At 40.7% G+C, this 16482-nt stretch overlaps 3 protein-coding genes across 16 annotated transcripts in view; 2 read left to right on the plus strand and 1 right to left on the minus strand.

Annotated features, from left to right (window-relative positions):
* The window catches only part of LOC309653378 (testis-specific Y-encoded protein 10-like), a gene marked incomplete at its 3' end in the record, with an annotated part of 2035 nt that extends 940 nt beyond the window's left edge, over positions 1 to 1095 (plus strand). The window contains exon 4 of the mRNA XM_082448005.1: positions 1088 to 1095. Coding sequence (XP_082304131.1) covers positions 1088 to 1095 — 8 coding nt within the window. The remainder of the gene's footprint in view (positions 1 to 1087) is intronic.
* The window catches only part of LOC309653338 (prostate-specific antigen-like), a 49741-nt gene extending 44098 nt beyond the window's left edge, over positions 1 to 5643 (minus strand). The window contains exons 1-7 of one of the 3 annotated variants that reach the window (XM_082447951.1): positions 5475 to 5643; positions 4994 to 5050; positions 3161 to 3296; positions 2723 to 2786; positions 1208 to 1341; positions 785 to 852; positions 552 to 653 (exon numbers count right to left, since the gene is read on the minus strand). In XM_082447951.1, coding sequence (XP_082304077.1) covers positions 1300 to 1341; positions 2723 to 2786; positions 3161 to 3296; positions 4994 to 5003 — 252 coding nt within the window. In that variant the 5' untranslated portion in view covers positions 5004 to 5050; positions 5475 to 5643 and the 3' untranslated portion in view covers positions 552 to 653; positions 785 to 852; positions 1208 to 1299. The remainder of the gene's footprint in view (positions 1 to 551; positions 654 to 784; positions 853 to 1207; positions 1342 to 2722; positions 2787 to 3160; positions 3297 to 4993; positions 5051 to 5474) is intronic. The other 2 variants (XM_082447953.1, XM_082447952.1) reach the window with 2 other exon arrangements.
* LOC309653332 (testis-specific Y-encoded protein 10-like) overlaps positions 1 to 16482 on the plus strand; it is a 55255-nt gene that overhangs the window by 13140 nt on the left and 25633 nt on the right. The gene's annotated exons all lie outside the window — the stretch shown is intronic.

Raw genomic sequence — 16482 nt, forward strand, 5'->3', positions numbered from 1 at the left:
TTTCAAGACTAAAATATCATGCTTTCTTAGGAATTTCGTTTTTGCAAAATTATTTCTTTTCTAATATAGGAATCATGGAATATTTCTGATTTTTCAACTACATCAGTACTTAGTTTTAAAAATATAAAGAATTAAATGTTTTCATTAATTTTAAAGTCCTTTTTTTAACTTTCTATGAATATTATATTTTTGCACCTGTTTAATTTGAAATAGTTAGGCGTTTTCTTTTCCAAAATGATATTAAAATAGTATTCATAGGATGTTTCTTATTTATGAAATATCTACTTAGATTTTGTAGGGCCTTAATCTCTGTAATGTTGTTTTGATATTCTTTTTGTCATCGTCCTAATAGATTAGCACTGACTGACCAAGCCACTGACTTACAAAAGGGTGTGTACTGCTATAATTATTATTGAAGAGAGCGGCAGTGTGTTTGGCTGTCTTAGGACACTAGAGGACTTGGGCTTTTCCACCCAAAGCATGCATTCCTGGGTTAGGGGATGCCCTGCTGTTGCTGAAGTGGATAATATCCATGAGAAGTGGGAGCTCACAATGGTAGCCAGTGCTTTCAGACTGGTGAGGCCTGTCTGTCTCCAGCTGCCATTCCCAGAAATTGGTCTGCATATAACCGCACTGCCTGGGCTCACTGGTTTCTGTGAAATTAAAGGTAGAATTTACATTCAAGTCACCATCTTAAATTCTTACTTAATACTAGATTTTGAAGTGGGCAGTGAGAGAAATAGGGAGACTTTAAATAGGTACATAAGCAAATGAGTATTATTACCAAATAGATTCTTCTTGCAGGGACCCCACAAGTAAAACCACCAGTGTTAGACCACAAAGACTTCATTTCTAAAGGGAAAATAAAATAAAAAAAGGTTTAATGTATGGTGGACTCTGACGAGCAAGGATTGTATAATTAGAAGAACATGAATCATATGAGTTGCCTAATTTGTTGGGATACAACTAAATCTCTGTTCAGTTTGGATACACAAGTATAACCAATGTGAGATAAACCAGAAGTTAGTAACATAGTTTTTGAAGAATCATTTTATAATTAAAGATATGTTGGTTTTTTCCCCCACAGAGCAATAACTCACTTTCTTATATTTATGATTTATGGATGGGTTGGACTACACTTTTATGTATGGAAAGAGTTATAGTTTCTGTCAATTAGAATTTGAAAGAAAAAAAAAGAGCTGCTCACCACATTTGTATCAGAGTGTTTGTCTTGTGTAATGAAGCACACAACAGAACCGCCCCTGTCAGGGGAGAGGTGGGCACAGCTTGAAGTGCCCATCACTTGCATCTGTAATATTTCTGGATTTTCATCTGTCTCTCCTAGAAAAAACAGTTGGAAAACAAAAAGCTCAAGACATAAGACAGTATAAGACATAAGTCAGTATAAGACATAGCTTATACTGAAACACCAACTGGGGAGATAAGACCACAATCTCTATCTATCATCGCTTTATTTCTAAGTTTTTATGCTAAGATGTTCCATTTATTTTATCATTGTCATCATTATCAACTTATTCCACTTATCTATTCCAATCTCTTCGCTCATTTTTCAAATGCCACTCTTCATAATTAACAAGGCCAATCTCACTCGTAAAATCAGAAATTTCAAGTCCAGTTTCATTTTCTTAAAGAGAACAAATGAAACAAAACAAAAACATCTTTGTTCTAAAGATACAAAAGAGTTTGGTAGCATATTTTTTCTACCTTGTTTATGAAAGTTGACTCTCCACACAATTACCTCCCTTGTATTGGCTTTCATTTGTTAAATTCAATGGAGACATCATAAAAACTGTCATTTTATGCAACAAAAACAATTTCAGATTTGGATAAAATCTTAAAAGTAGCAATGCAGACAATCATGATTAGAATTCTTCCTTGAATTTCAACATCAAAAATATGGACCCTCTAATAAATGCACAGGAGTGAGATCGCTGGATCATATGGTAACTCTATTTTTAGTTTTTTTTGGTTTCTTAGTTTTAGTTTGAGTTTTTTAAGGGACCTCCATACTGTTCTCCATAGTGGCTGCACCAGTTTACATTCCCACCAACAGTGTAGGAGAGTTCCATTTTCTCCACATCCTCACTAATATTTGTTACTTGTATTCTTTTTCATGATAGTTATTTTGACAGGTGTGAGGTGATATCTCATTTTGATTTGGATTTGGATGTCTCTGAAGATTTTTGATGAATAAAAGAAAGCAAAGAAAAACAAACATATCAGTGGCTACCAGAGGAAGAGGGGTAGAAGGAGGGCAAAAGGGATAAATGAGTTCAACTGCATGGTGGTGGGTGGAAACTAAATTTGTCGTGTTAAGCAGTGGTAGTGTATACAGAAGTAGAAATAAAATGTTGATAGCTGAAACTTATATACTGTTAAAAATCAATGTAACCTCAGTTTATATATATATATATGTTTATATATATATATATATATATATATATATATATATATATATATAAAACACCCCCTCTATCTTGTTTTAAAATTACTGCCCTAACAAGTAAAATAACTACTAACCTGGCTTAAGCATCCGTGGCCCAGACAGCCAGCATTCTGAGCTATTCAGGTTCTTCAGATGGACCGTGGGTGCTAAAAGCTGAATGGGAGTCTGCACCTCTTGATGGAGCAGCAATGCTAGATCATTTCTTGCTGCCCCACTCACCAACTGGAATCTTTCATGCAGTAGAATGGTAGATACCTTAACTCTCAGAGGTGCCCCAGGGTGCCTCAGGCCCAGTATTACAGCAGTGCCTTCAGGATTCCTATGTGTGTACTTAGAGAACAATTAGAATAGATTCACTACGAAATTTGAGTCCTTAAAAGATACCACATTAGCTATTCCCATGTATTTCTTTAGCCATGTGGTCAGAGTTCCTACTTCACCTCAAGGAAAATCAAGTCTATGAATGGAGTCTGAGATCACAGACAATGAGATTACGGAAGAATTAACTAACAGAGATACCAATCAGCCAAACACAGAGCCAAATGTCTCGCTTACCCTGAAGCAAAGATGCTATGTGTTTAAGAGAGATGGTTCAGGCATAATATGAAGTTCACTTATCCAAAGAAGACTTCGGCAAAGTAATTTGGAGATACTAGATTATAGTGTATTGGAAATTGCATGACGCCAATTTACATGTTCCTGACGCAGCGGGCAGCAGTGAGTACCCAAGAGCTGCTAACAATGGAACCACTGCAAATTTGACTACCACAGCTGATGATCATGGCCTGCCAAGGCATGGCATATCTCAGAGAAATCCGATCTGCCAAAGCTGAGGAAAAAACAGTAAAAGCAAACTTAGCAGGATTCTCATGTAGAGCCCATCTATAAAAGTTTTTCACCTCTCACTACTCTGCTAAGCATATCTATTATTAAAATTGACTTGCAAACACAAAATCTGCATTTTTGTGTCCATGGTACCTCTGTAAAGAATTCTCCCCTTATTATTGTCTCTCCAAGTGCATAATTTCTTTACGGTCCAGTTTAAATTTCCTTTAGTCATTATATTGGAAACTATTCCACCTCTCTCTCCCATTGTCATCCTTACGTAACTGTTAGCTTAAATCGTTACAACAGTATAAGACAATAACATAGAAGGCAATAAAAGACAATAATTTAACTTGAAAATGTTAGAGAAATAAAAATTTTAGTTTAAGTGAACTGGAGGGTTGAGCTTACTACATTTAAAATTTTAGTGATATAGCAAATAGACACACTAATTTGAACATTCAGGTTTGAAGCTCAGCAAATAGTTTATGTTAAAAAAATTTAGAGTGCCTCAAAAAGTGTGAGTTGAAGCAATGAAATTTTATATACATAAACACCCATACAGACACATATATACATATATACACACATATATACACACGTGTGTGTGTTTGTCTATGAGTGTGTGTATAAAATGGTAGAAATAACCTACCTATAAAAAGTAGTAAGGGAAGAGTACACATGAACATAGAAACTGGAATTTTCATTGAAGTATAGTCTTTGAGGTCTCTGAGTGAAAAAAACTTTGAAGAATTTGACCAAAAACTGAGATGACCTCATTCATGTTTTAAAAGCATAATTCACTGTGGATATGGCAATATGAGCCATGGTAAATAGATTTAAGTGAGCATGTAATGTGTAGGAATATGATTCAATCAAAATAAATTTGTAAGGATAGAAGAGTAACGTGAAATAGCTGCTGATGAGTGTAATTCATTTCGTAATAGTCAAGGAAAGGAGAAAGACAATCATTAAAATATAACATAGTTGGGTACACAGTAACCTACAGAAATCATCACATATTACTTGTCAACAAAACAAAATACATATTTAACTTAAAATTCTACAATTACTTTTATAAGGCAATATGTGGTAGTAAAGAACTTTGTGTTAGAAAAATAAGAAATTTGAGTGTCTGTGCTAGCGCCATTCCTCTTTTGTCTTTATGAACATGGTCAGTCCAATGTACTTCTCTGGGTTTCAGAATAATACATTAAGATGAATAGAATGATTGTGTCATCTATATCATATGGGGATATTAAGAAAGTTGAATAATACAACAAGGATGAAATGCATTTGTAAGCCTAAGAAAAATGATTCCTATTGCCTGCCTGGTATAAATACTCATGCATTTATCAGGAAAAGCGTTTTCTCCCCTCCTCCTTTTCTGCTTTCATTATCCTCTTCTCTTTCTTTCCTTCTCATACATCCCTCATTACCATTTGCTTGGGCCTTACTCAGAGGCTGTGGCAGAGAGATGAAGTGTGGCCGGACAGAAGCAGGAGTGGAGGTAAAAGCTGAGGCATTTGCAGAGGTAGAGACTGAAAGGGAGATGGAAGCAGAGCTAGTCATGGGCCCTTGCTTGGACCAGGGTGTATGGCTGGGTCGTGTAACTCCCTGGAGCCAGAAAAGGAAAGGGCTCACTTAGCTGAAGATGTATGGCTTTCTGCAATGTTCATCAAAGTGACTCAAGATTCCCACCTGCACCCATGTGTCCTTTTGCTGTAGATGGCACACAAGAGGTGCCCCCAGGTCACCCTGCAAGAAACAAGGAAACAGATAATCATGGATATTTTAAAGGATGTGAGAAAGTAACTTCTTATGTTGAAGGATATTCCTCTCTTTCTCCCTGCCTTTCATACCCCCTCAACTTATCACCTTACAGCCAGCCTCCCCCATAGCTTTCTTGGCTTCCATGCAGAAAGTAAATTCATTCAGTTTGGGCCAAAACTGGGCACATGTGCTGACCTGCAGGATGCTTAGATGCCTTTTTTTTGCAGAATTCCAGGACTTCCTGGTGGAAAACAGAGAATAGAGAGGGTTTTTTAGCTATGGCCTAGATTAGCAGGAGAAATATGGCTGAAGAGAAAGATAACAAATCTACTACTACACATGAGAGAATATTACTCTCTTTCTAAATGTGTCAATGTCATCCAATTCCAGTGTCTTCTGCATCACTCACCTCTCATGAGGGACCAACTGGGTAGCCAGCAGTCATATAGTTGTATGTTTTTCTCTTGCTCTAGGCTCTCCTCCAGGCAGACAGGAAGCACCAGGGGTTGAAAACGTAGCGACTACTTCAGGAAGATTAGCCCAGGTCCCCAAAGTCCTTTGGGACCTAGGTAGGGCATACCATGATGAATACCTATGGTTTGAGCTTGGGCAGGGCTCTGAAGATCAATAAGCCCCATCTGGACCAGGGCCAATGCCTCTGAGTTTTTTCTGGGGAGAAAATTTAGCAAGCACTTTATTTTTACATATTTCAATGTGAAAAAAATCATATGAATCGGATGAAGTCTAGGTGAACACTAAAGTAAGACTCCTCTTCTCTACTTGTTGCAAACACACAATGTCTTGTTAGGCACAATATGTGTGGACACCTTCAGGAATGAGAAGGTAAATATTACAATGCAATCTAAATCCTTATCGAAAATTCCTAACAAAATAAATTATTTTACATCCTAGTATTTATAGTGTTTAACATTTAGTGATATAGACTTAGAAAGTTAGAAATTGAAATATCCCACTTACAAGATCTGAGACTATGGACAGTTACTCTTTCTCTCTGATCCTTGTCTGTACTAATGGTTTTACTTCACTATCTCACAATCAGAAATAAAATTATATACCCAAAATATATTTTGAGGTAGTTATCATCCTTGAACAGATCAATAAATTGAGTTTTAAGAGTCAAGATACTTAAAGTCATAAAAGGCAAAACTGTGATTCCAACATAGATTATGATTTAAACTCAAGATACCATCCTTTTATAGGTAAAGTTTTATAAAATTAAGATATCTTTTTATAATTTACAAACACATTGATTTGAAACCTGAAATTTTCCCTGAAAAAAAAATAGCTAAAACACTAATTTTGAGATACATAATGATATGAGGTGTTACAAGAGGAGATGCTTTCTCTTAAGGAAATATATCAGATGTGAGTATTGCAAGTCAGATGTACCAGATTTGGTTTCTGTAGCCAAGGAAGACTATCTAGCTTCTTCAAAGGAATATACCATTAACAAACTCAAAGTGTTCATATTTTATAATGATACCTTAAGCTTGAAAGGACATATTCACACTTACATGAAATTCACACATCTAGCTGTAGTAAGGATCCACTGTTCATTCAGTATAGAGCCAGCACAGAATTGGGAGAAGGAGAGTTGCACAGAATTCACCCACTCCTGCCTCCCAGCAGTTGGGACAGTGTGGGACAACGCCAGGGAGTAATCTACACTCTGCAGAAGGAATCCACATGTGGGACAGGGTGTAGTTAGTGGTACCACCCTCCTTTTCCTGAACATGTTGATTTCCTATTTTTAGATTTTAGGAAAATGCTTGTAGCTCTTCAACTTTGGCAAAATGCTTGGAAATACATGTTTTTAACCCTACAACATTAGGTATAGTAACAGGTTGCCTGCACACTCTAAGAATAATCCAAAATATCTCTGTTCATTTCTCAAGTGGAATAATAAACCATTTCTAAGCACTAAAAGTGTTTCTATACTACTGTGCCCTGTGTAAAACTTAGCTTTTAAACCATTCTTGGCAAAAGTAAGATAGTACTTTCTCAATTATGTGGCTATCTCTTAAGATTATATTATTCATTACCCCTCTTCTCATTCAGGTAATAATTTGAAGTTTGGTCCTGCCAAAATTTGAGAACATGACCTCTGATCTACTCAGAAACCCTGGTTTTAGGTTCCAACAAAGACATGGTCCCAAATATAACAACTCAAAGAGATGACTAGGCTGAACTTGCCTGTGGTTTCATGAGAAATAACAGCTGTCTTGAAGAGCCGGAAAGCCCGGAGGCTCTCTCTCCAGACCACACTTAGGCGAAACTCAGCCAAGGAAATATTGAGTTCTGAATACTTGAGAGGATCTTGTTCAGGCTGGTTAGACTTGGTTCCAGATTGAGATGCAGGCATCACAGAAGGTTGGTTTGTTAAAGGTGTGGCTGGGGCAGCACGTAGGGATGAAAAAGTATGAGAAAGAATGGTCCTTCAGCAAATTTTGAGAAAGATAGTCCCTGTAGAGAACTATCAGAAGCAGCTAAGGGAAGGAGAACAGGAGAGAAGGCCACAGGAGAAAGAGCTGAGCAAGAACGGAAAGTACAGGATGAAGGGAAGGTGCAAGAAGAAAAGGCTGAACAGGAAAGGGACAAACAACATGAGGATGGGAAAAAACAAGGAACAAGAAAGGAAAAAGATGGAGAAAGGGGGCTGAGAGAAGTAGACGGAACATCAGGCTTCCTTTTGTTTTGGTAATTTGTAATTTATTGCCAAAGTTCCAGTAGCCAACTCCTCCAGAAAGCCATGTGCTTGAAAGAGTAAGAAAGAGAATATTTGGGAGGTCACTGGGTTGGAGAGAATTGATTTGACCTTGGCTTTCTACTGCAGCTGTTTCAGCTGACAAAGCTGTAAAATACTCACCTGGTGAAGGAACAGTTTCTACTGGTAAAAAAGTTACATGTTTAGATGAGGAGTCAACGTGACTAGTTAATTGGGTTGTTCCATCTGGCTCAACTTCAGGAGAAGCAAATGATGTGATTATATCAGCTTTATAATGAATGTCAGGCCTTATTTCTATTTCAGGTTGGACCCGTGTTCTGACTTTGTTAGCTTTAGGAATAGCAAAAGATGCAACACTAGCAGTTTCCGGGTGGGCCCCAGGTCTAACTGCCGGGGTTTCTGGCTGGATCCAAGGATTAACTGTACCAACTTCAGCCTGCATCCAGACTCAATATTTGAGATTCTGAAGGGGCCCATGGTCGGACTTTATTCATTTGAACATGGAACCAAGATTTGATTGTATCGGCTTCCAACATGTTCCAGGGTCTGACTGCTTGGGTTTGAGGGCATGCCCAGGGTTGATTTATAGCAACTCTTTGCTGAGACCAGGCACAAATTATACCAACTCCAGTCTGGGTCCAGAGACTGACTGACTGAAAGTCAGGTTGAATCCACGATCTAGGTGTATCACTTTGAGTCTGTAACCGAGGTGTGACTATAGCAACTTCAGATAAGCTTGGAGGCTTTACTACTTTGCTTCCAGTCTGGGTCCAAATTTGAATTGTTTCTGTTTCAGTTTGGGTCCAGAGTCTAGATGTATCAGCCTCAGGCTGGTTCCAAATTTTGATTGAATCCATTTGTGTCTGGAACCAATGTCTTACTACTGTATCAGCCTCAGGCTGGGTTGAGGGATGGATTTCTAAAGTTTCATACTGGGTCCACGGTCTGATTGTAGCAGCGTCAAGATGGAGCCAGGGTTGGCCTGTACCAGTTTCAAGCTTGGTCCAGGATCTGACTGAATTAGTTTCAGAATGGGTCCAAGGATTGATTATACCAAATTCATTTTGGGTCCTGGAACATGTCATCTGAGATTCAAACTGGGATGAGGGCCTAACTGCATCATTTTGAGTCAGGAACCAAAGTGTGACTGACTGAGATTCAGGCTGGGTCCATGGTTTTCTTGGACCAATTTCATAATGAGTCTGGAGTCTGACTGTGTGGGTTTCAGCCTGGATCCAGGGTTGGGCTAAATAACCCTCAGCATGGGTCCAAAATCTGACTGCATTAGCTTCAGGCTGAATCCAGGGATGGACTATTGGCAATTGTGGTTGGATCCAGGTAGTAACTATTCGAGATTCAGGTTGGGTCCCCTCTCTTATTGCATCATTTTGAGTTTGGAACCAAGGTCTGACAGTATTAATGTCAACTGTTTCATTGCTTGCATTTCAGCCTGGGTCAACACTGTGATTGCCTTAGCTTCAGACTGTGTCCAGGGTCTGACTGCTTCAGATTCAGCTTGGGTTCAGGGTCTGATTGTACTACTTCTAGGCTGATCCCAGAGGTTGACTATACCAGCTCCAGTCTGGATCCATGGTCTTACAGCCTGTTTTAGAAAGGTTCCAGGATCTTACTGTGTCTCCTTCAGACTGGTTCCATGGGTGGAATATACCAGTTTCAGTCTGAATCCATGACACGACTGTAGCAGTTTCGTGCTGGGCCAAGGGTTTGACTCTACCAGCTCCAAACTGGGTTGAGGTACTCATTGTTTGAGATTCTGACTGAGCCCAGGATCTTATTCTTTCTGAGGTTTTAAACCAAGGTCTGCTAATATCAGCTTCAGGTTGGGGCCAGAGTCTGGCTGTTTGGGGAAAAGGCACTATCCATGACATAAGTGCTCCAGATTCAGGCAAGGTTAATGTACTGACATTATCAATTTCAGGAAGTGACCACAGAAGAGATCCTTGATTTTCAACTTGGTTCAAGGATCCAATAGTATCAATTTGAGGATTCAGTGAAATAATGAACATCGTCGTTTGAGGCAGTTTCCAGGGTTTCTTTGTTTTAAGCGTTGTCCAAAATACGACTGTATCAATTACACTCTGTGTGAAAGAATTTAATGCTAGAGATCTGGCATGAGTCCACAATGCCACTGTGGAAGCTACACCCTCTGTCCAAGTATTTACTGCTGGACTTTCACCCTGAGTCCATGGTGTGACTGTGGAAGCTACAGCCTCTCTCCAAGTGTTTACTGTTGGAGATTCAGCCTGAATCCATGGTGTGACTGTGGAAGCTATAGCCTCTGTCCATGTCTTTGTTGTTGGAAATTCAGCCTGAATCCACAGTGTGACTGTGGAAGCTACAGTCTCTGTCCAGGATTTTGCTGCACAATATTCAGGATGAGTCCATGGTATGACTGTGAAAGGCACAGCCTCTGTCAAAGGATTTACTGGAGACTGAGCCTGAGTCCATGGTATGACTGAAGAAGCTACAGCCTCTGCCCAGGGATTCACTGCAGGAGGTTGAACCTGGGTCCATGGTATGAGTGTGTAATTTTCAGACTGTGTCCATGGTTTAACTGCTGCAGATTGAACCTGGGTTGATGGTGGGGGTGTTTCAAAATCAGACCGTATGCAAGGATTTACTGTTGGAGTTTCAGGCTGGGCCCCAAATGGGACTGCGGAAGCTAAGGATTGTGTCAGAGGATTTGCACCTGGAGCAAATGCATCCAGGGCCCATTCTGTGATTGTATCCATCATAGACTTTGGCCAGGGATGCAATGCTAGAGATTCAGCTTGGGTCCACAGTGTGAGTGCATTCGCTACAGCCTATGTCAATGGGTTTACTGCTGAATATTCAGCCTGGGTCCATGGTATGACTCTGGAAGCTACAGCTTCTATCCAAAGATTTACTGATGGCGATTCAGCCTGAATCCACAATGTGACTGTACTAGCCTCAGGCTGTATTGGTGGATTTAGAGCTAGAGATTCGGTTTCTGTCAAAATATTTACTGGTAGTGATTCAGACTGTGTCCAGGGATTTACCACTGGAAATTGAGCCTGAGTCCACATATTTACTAATGGAGATTTAGTCTGTGTCTACTTTGTGACTGTATCAGCTGCAGGTTGTGTCCAGGGATTTACTGCTAGAGAATCAGCCTGGGTCCACTGTGTGACTACGACAGGTACAGCCTCTGTCCAGGGAATTCCTGCTGAAGATTCAGACTGAGTCCACAGTTCAAATGTACCTGCCTCAGGCAGTATCCCAAGTTTCGCTTCTGAAAAATCATACTTGGTTCCTGGTGTGACTATATCAGATACAGTCTCTATCCAGGGTTTAAATCCCATGATCAATGGTGTGAATGTTTCAGAACCAGCCTCTGTCCAGGCATTTTCTTCTGAAGATTCAACCTGGATCCATGGTGTGGCTGTATCAGCTTCAGGCCTTGACCAAGGATTTACTTCTGGAGTAACAGCCTGAGTAAATAGTGTGACTTTGTCAGATATAGGTTGTGCAAAGGGATATACTGGGGGAGACTCATATTGCACCCATTGTGTATCTGTCACAGACTGTGGCCAAGGCTTTAGTAGTATAATTTTGGCCATATTCCACAGTGTGACTCTATCAGCTACAGCTATCGTTAAGGGAATTACTGCTGGAGTTATACTCTGGGTAAACAATGTGACTGTGTCATATGCAGATTTTGTCCAGGGATCCACTGCTGGAGATTCAACCTGGATGCATGGTGTGATTGTACCGGCTACAGCCATTGTTAAGGGATTAAATGCAGGAGATTCACCCTGGGTCAATGGTGTGATTGTGTCATTTTCAGACTGTGTCCAGAGCTTTACCGCTGGAGATTCAGCCTGGGTTCATGATGTGAATGTGTCAGTTTCAGACTGAGTCCAGGGGTTTGATGCTGGAGATCTATCCTAGGTCCATGGTGTGACTTGATTAGTTTCAGACTGGGTGCAGGGATTTACTGCAGCAGATTCAGCCTCACTCCATTGAGTAACTCTATCAAACTGTGACTCGGGGTTTACTGTTAGAGAAATACTGTGGGTCCAGAATGTGATTGTATCAACTATGGGCTGTGTCAAGAGATTTATGATTTCAGAATTTGCCTGGGTCCAGAGTGTGACAGTATCAGTTGCAAGTGTTATCCAGGGATTTACTGAAAGAGATTCAACCTGGTTCAATGGTATTACCGTATCTACAACAGCCTCTGTCCAGGGATTTACTGCTAGAGACTCAGCCTGAGTCCATGATGTGATTGTGTCAGCTACAGGTTGTATCCAAGGATTTACTTTTGCAGATTCAGCCTGAGTCCACTGTGTGATTGCATCTGTTTCAGACTGTGTCCAGGGATTTACTACAGGCGATTCAGCTTGGTTCAGCAGTATGGCTGTATCAGATACTGCCTGTGCCTCAGGCTTTTCTGCTGGATATTCACCCTGAGCCAGCTGTGTGACTGTGGAAGCTATAGCATCTGTCCAGGTATTTACTGCTGGATATTCAGCCTGAGTCCATGGTGTCACTGTAGAAAGTACAGCCTCTGTCCAGGGATTCACTACTGGAGATTCAGTCTGATTCCACAGTGTTACTACATCAGCCAGAGGATGTATCCAGGTCTCTACTGCAGGAAATTCAGCCTGGGTAAACTATATGAGTGTATCAGATACATTCTGTGTCCACTGATTTTCTGTTGGAAGTTCAGTTTGGATCCACTGTATAACACTATCAGATGCAGGTGCTGTCCAGGGATTTACTGCTAGCGAATCAGCCTGGGTCCATAGCATGTCTACATCAGTTGCAGATTGTGTCCATGGATTTACTGCTAGAGATTCAGCCTGGGCCTGTGGTATGACTGTGGAAGATACAGTCTCTGTCCAGAGATTCACTAAAGATTCGACTTGAGTCCATGCTGTGACTGTATCAGTTTCAGCCTCGATCCAGGGATTTACAGCTGAAGATTCAGCCTGAGTCCATGATGGAGCTGCATCAGCTACAGCATGTGTCCAGGTATTTACTTGCGAAGTTTCTGCCTAGGTCCAAGCTGTGACTGTATCAGTCTCATATTGTATCCAGGGATTTATTTCTAGATTTACTTTATTGGTCCATGTTGAGATACTGTCAGTTTCAGACTGTCTCCAGGAATTTACTGCTAAAGATTCTGTTGGGGTCCATGTCGTGACTGTATCCATTTCAGACAATGTCCAGAAATGTAATGATGGGGAATCAGCCTGAGTATACCACGTGACTATTATCAACCACAGGCTGTGTCCATGAATTTACTGCTAGTGATTCAGCTTTTGTCCACTGAGGAACTGTTCCAGCTGCAGTGTCTGTCCAGGGATTTACTGCTGAAGATTCAGCTTGAGTCCATACTGTGACTATGTCAGTTTCAGACTGTGTCCAGGGATTTACTGCTGGGGTCTCAGCCTGAATCCAAGGTGTAGCATCAGCTATAGCTCTTGTCCAGGGAATTATTTCTGAAGGTTCACCTTGGGTCCACTGTGTAAATGTATCAGGTAGAGGCTGTGTCCAAGATTTACTGTGAGGGAGTCAGTCTGCGTCCACGGTGTAACAGTATCAATGTCAGACTGCACCCAGGGATTTACTGCTAGAGATTTAGCCTGGGTCCACCACGTGAATGTGTCAGCTATAGTTTTTTTCCGTGGATTTATTTCTGAACGTTCACCCTGAGTCCACTGTGTGACTTTATCAGTTAGAGGCTGAGTCCAGAGGTTTCCTGCTAGAGATTCAGCCTGAGTCCATGGTGTGACTGTATTAGACACAAGATGTGTCAAGGACTTTACTCCTTGAAATTCAGTCTTTACCTGTGGCGTGATGGTATCAGCTATTTCTGTCCAGTGATTTACTGCTGCAGTTTCATCCTGGGTCAACAATGTGACTGTTTCAGTTTCAGATTGTGTCCAGGGATTTACTTTTGGAGATTTAGCCTGGGTTCAGAGTGTTAATGTACCAGCTTCATTATTTGCCCCAGGGTTGATTATAGCAATAACTGACTGAATCCAGGGTCTCATTGTGTCAGCTTCAGACTGAGTCCACAATCTATCCTTATCACCTTCAAACTCATCCCAGGGCCTGACTGTATTAGTATCATGTTGTATCCAAGTTTCTACCTTATCAGGTTGGTTCCAGGGCTTGACTATTTCCTTTTTGGACTGTATCCAGTGGTGGGATGTTTTGATTACTGGCTCTGTCCACAGTGTGACTGTCTCCATTTGAGTCTGGAACCAGTGGTTGGCATTTTCAGCTTCAAACTGAGTCTAAGATCTGGCTAGGTCACCTTCAGATTGGGCCCAGGAGTGGGCTGTTTCAAATTCTGTCTCAATCCAAGGTTTGCACGTATCCATTTGAGTATTCAACCAAGGTCTGACTCTATCAGATTCAGGCTCAGACCAAGAAATGATTGTTTGAGATTCAGGTTGGCTCCACGTTCTGATTTTATCAGTTTGTGTTTGCAACCAAAGTCTGACAGCATCAGCTTCACGCCTAGTCCATGCTGTGACTGTAATAACTTTAGACTGTGTCATGAGTCTGAATGTAGATGATTCAGGCTTTGTCCATTGTTTGATACTACCAGCTTCAGACTGAATCCATGGTCTAACCACGTCAACTTCAGGCTGAGTCCAAGAGTGGAGTGTTTTAAAGGCTGCCTGGGTCCTCTCTCCCATTTGATCAGGTTTGGTCCAGAACCAAGATCTGGCTGTACCAGCTTCAGGATGGTTCCAGGGTCTGATTGTTTCAATTTCAGTGTGGGTCCAATATTTGATTGCATCTGCTTCTGGCTGAATCCAATGTCTATCTTTACCTTCTTCAGCCTGAGTTCTGGGTCTGACAATTTTGAATTTAGTCTGAATCCAGGGTCTGCTTCCTTTAGTCTCTAACCATGGTTTGGTTGTATCGGCTTTTAGTTGAGTCAAAGGTCTTCCTGGTTGCATTCCTGACTGGGTCCAAGTTTGGACAATGTCAGCTTCAGGCTGAGGCCATGGTCTGATTGTACCAACTTCAGAGTGGATTAAAGGATCATTTACCTTAGTAACTGTATGAACCAAAAGCCATGTTGTATCTTTAGTCTGCATCTGGGGTTTGACTATATAGTGTCATGTTTATTCAATGGACTCCTTCTACCCATTTGACTTAAGGATCTGATCGTACTTGCCTTATACTGGGCCAAAGACGTAATTGTATTGACTGTAGATGGAGCCCAAGTAAAGTTCATATTAAGAGTTGATGAAGTCCAAAATTGAGTTGACTTAGATTCAGGGAGAAGCCTGTATTCTTCTGTCTTTTCTATAGGTCTTTGGGATCTAACTATATTTAAGACGGGCTGAAACCAGGGTTCCAAGGTATTGGTTACCATAGGATATTGGGATCTCTCTTCACTTGGTATGCAATGAGTCCAGAATCAATTTTATTAACAATTAAAGGGACCCATGGTTGCAAGTTATAAGTTACTGGTTTAACAACAGCATCAACTCTATCAGCTACATGATGTATCTGGGCTCTAACACTCTCCTCACTAGACTGAATTTGCATAACTATTCCTGTTTTATCCGGCACAAAATGGGTCCAAGGTCCAACACCAGGTGTAATTTCTAGCCACAGTCTAGCTAGAAGTTGACCATGGAAAGGAACCTTACTAGACTGAACTTGAGACTGAACAGTATTAATCTCAGAATGAACTTTTGATCCATCTATGTCACTTGAAAACAGAACATGTGATCCACCAGCATTACCTAACGGTGGAGTATGAAGCCCAATTATACCACCTAAAGGTTTAACCCAGGATCTTAGTGAATCTGTCATAGTTTGATATTTATATTTCATTGTGTCTCTGTGAGGAAGGTTCCAGGTTGTAGGTATATCAGGTGTTGGAGTGTTCTGAGGTCCAGAAAGAACAAAAGGATCAGAAATATCAGCCACTGGGGTACTCCAGGGCACAGCTGTAGGAGAAGGATCCCATGATTTGGCAAGAGGAGAGGTCCAAGACTGTACCACTGGGAATGTGCTAGCGGAGGAGAGCTGATTGCTTTGAAGGCGTAGCTGTGTACTGCCAGGAAAAGAGTCTCCATTATTTGACCCAAAAAATACTGGAGGAGGATTTCAGTGCTGTCTGTTCAGTGGGAAAGTACCTAATCTTCTCCTCCATGACTGTTCAGAGAATCCATGGGAGGTCAAAATGGTAGAGGCCCTGTTCAGGCTAAGCCTGTCTTGTATACCATGTTCTACCCCAGGAGAAAAACTGCAGGGTAGAGAAAAAATAGGATCCAGTGGCTTCTGGGATGCCTTGATAAGCCACCTCATCCAAGATAGGTAGGGGGCTGTCTTGATCACAAGAACTGGGTCATAACAGGCCACTGAGGACTCAGTGACCAGGCCTACCAGTTCCCAGTGGTTGCCAAAGAGACAGAGAACAGGACTACTCTGCTGTATCTGGATAAGGAAACAAAGATAACCCATATATATATGAGACAGATAGGCATATATTAAATATATAAGTAACAGATCCACATTACATATAGGTATATAATATAAATGAATTATAAGATACATCATAGTTATACATTATGTATATGCTTAACATTGTTTATAAGTACATTAAAATATATAAGGTTTATATTTTTTTCTACCACATATAAATTCC

This window comes from Balaenoptera physalus (genome assembly GCF_965194825.1).
Source record: "Balaenoptera physalus genome assembly, chromosome: Y".
NCBI classification, from domain to species: Eukaryota; Metazoa; Chordata; class Mammalia; order Artiodactyla; family Balaenopteridae; genus Balaenoptera; species Balaenoptera physalus.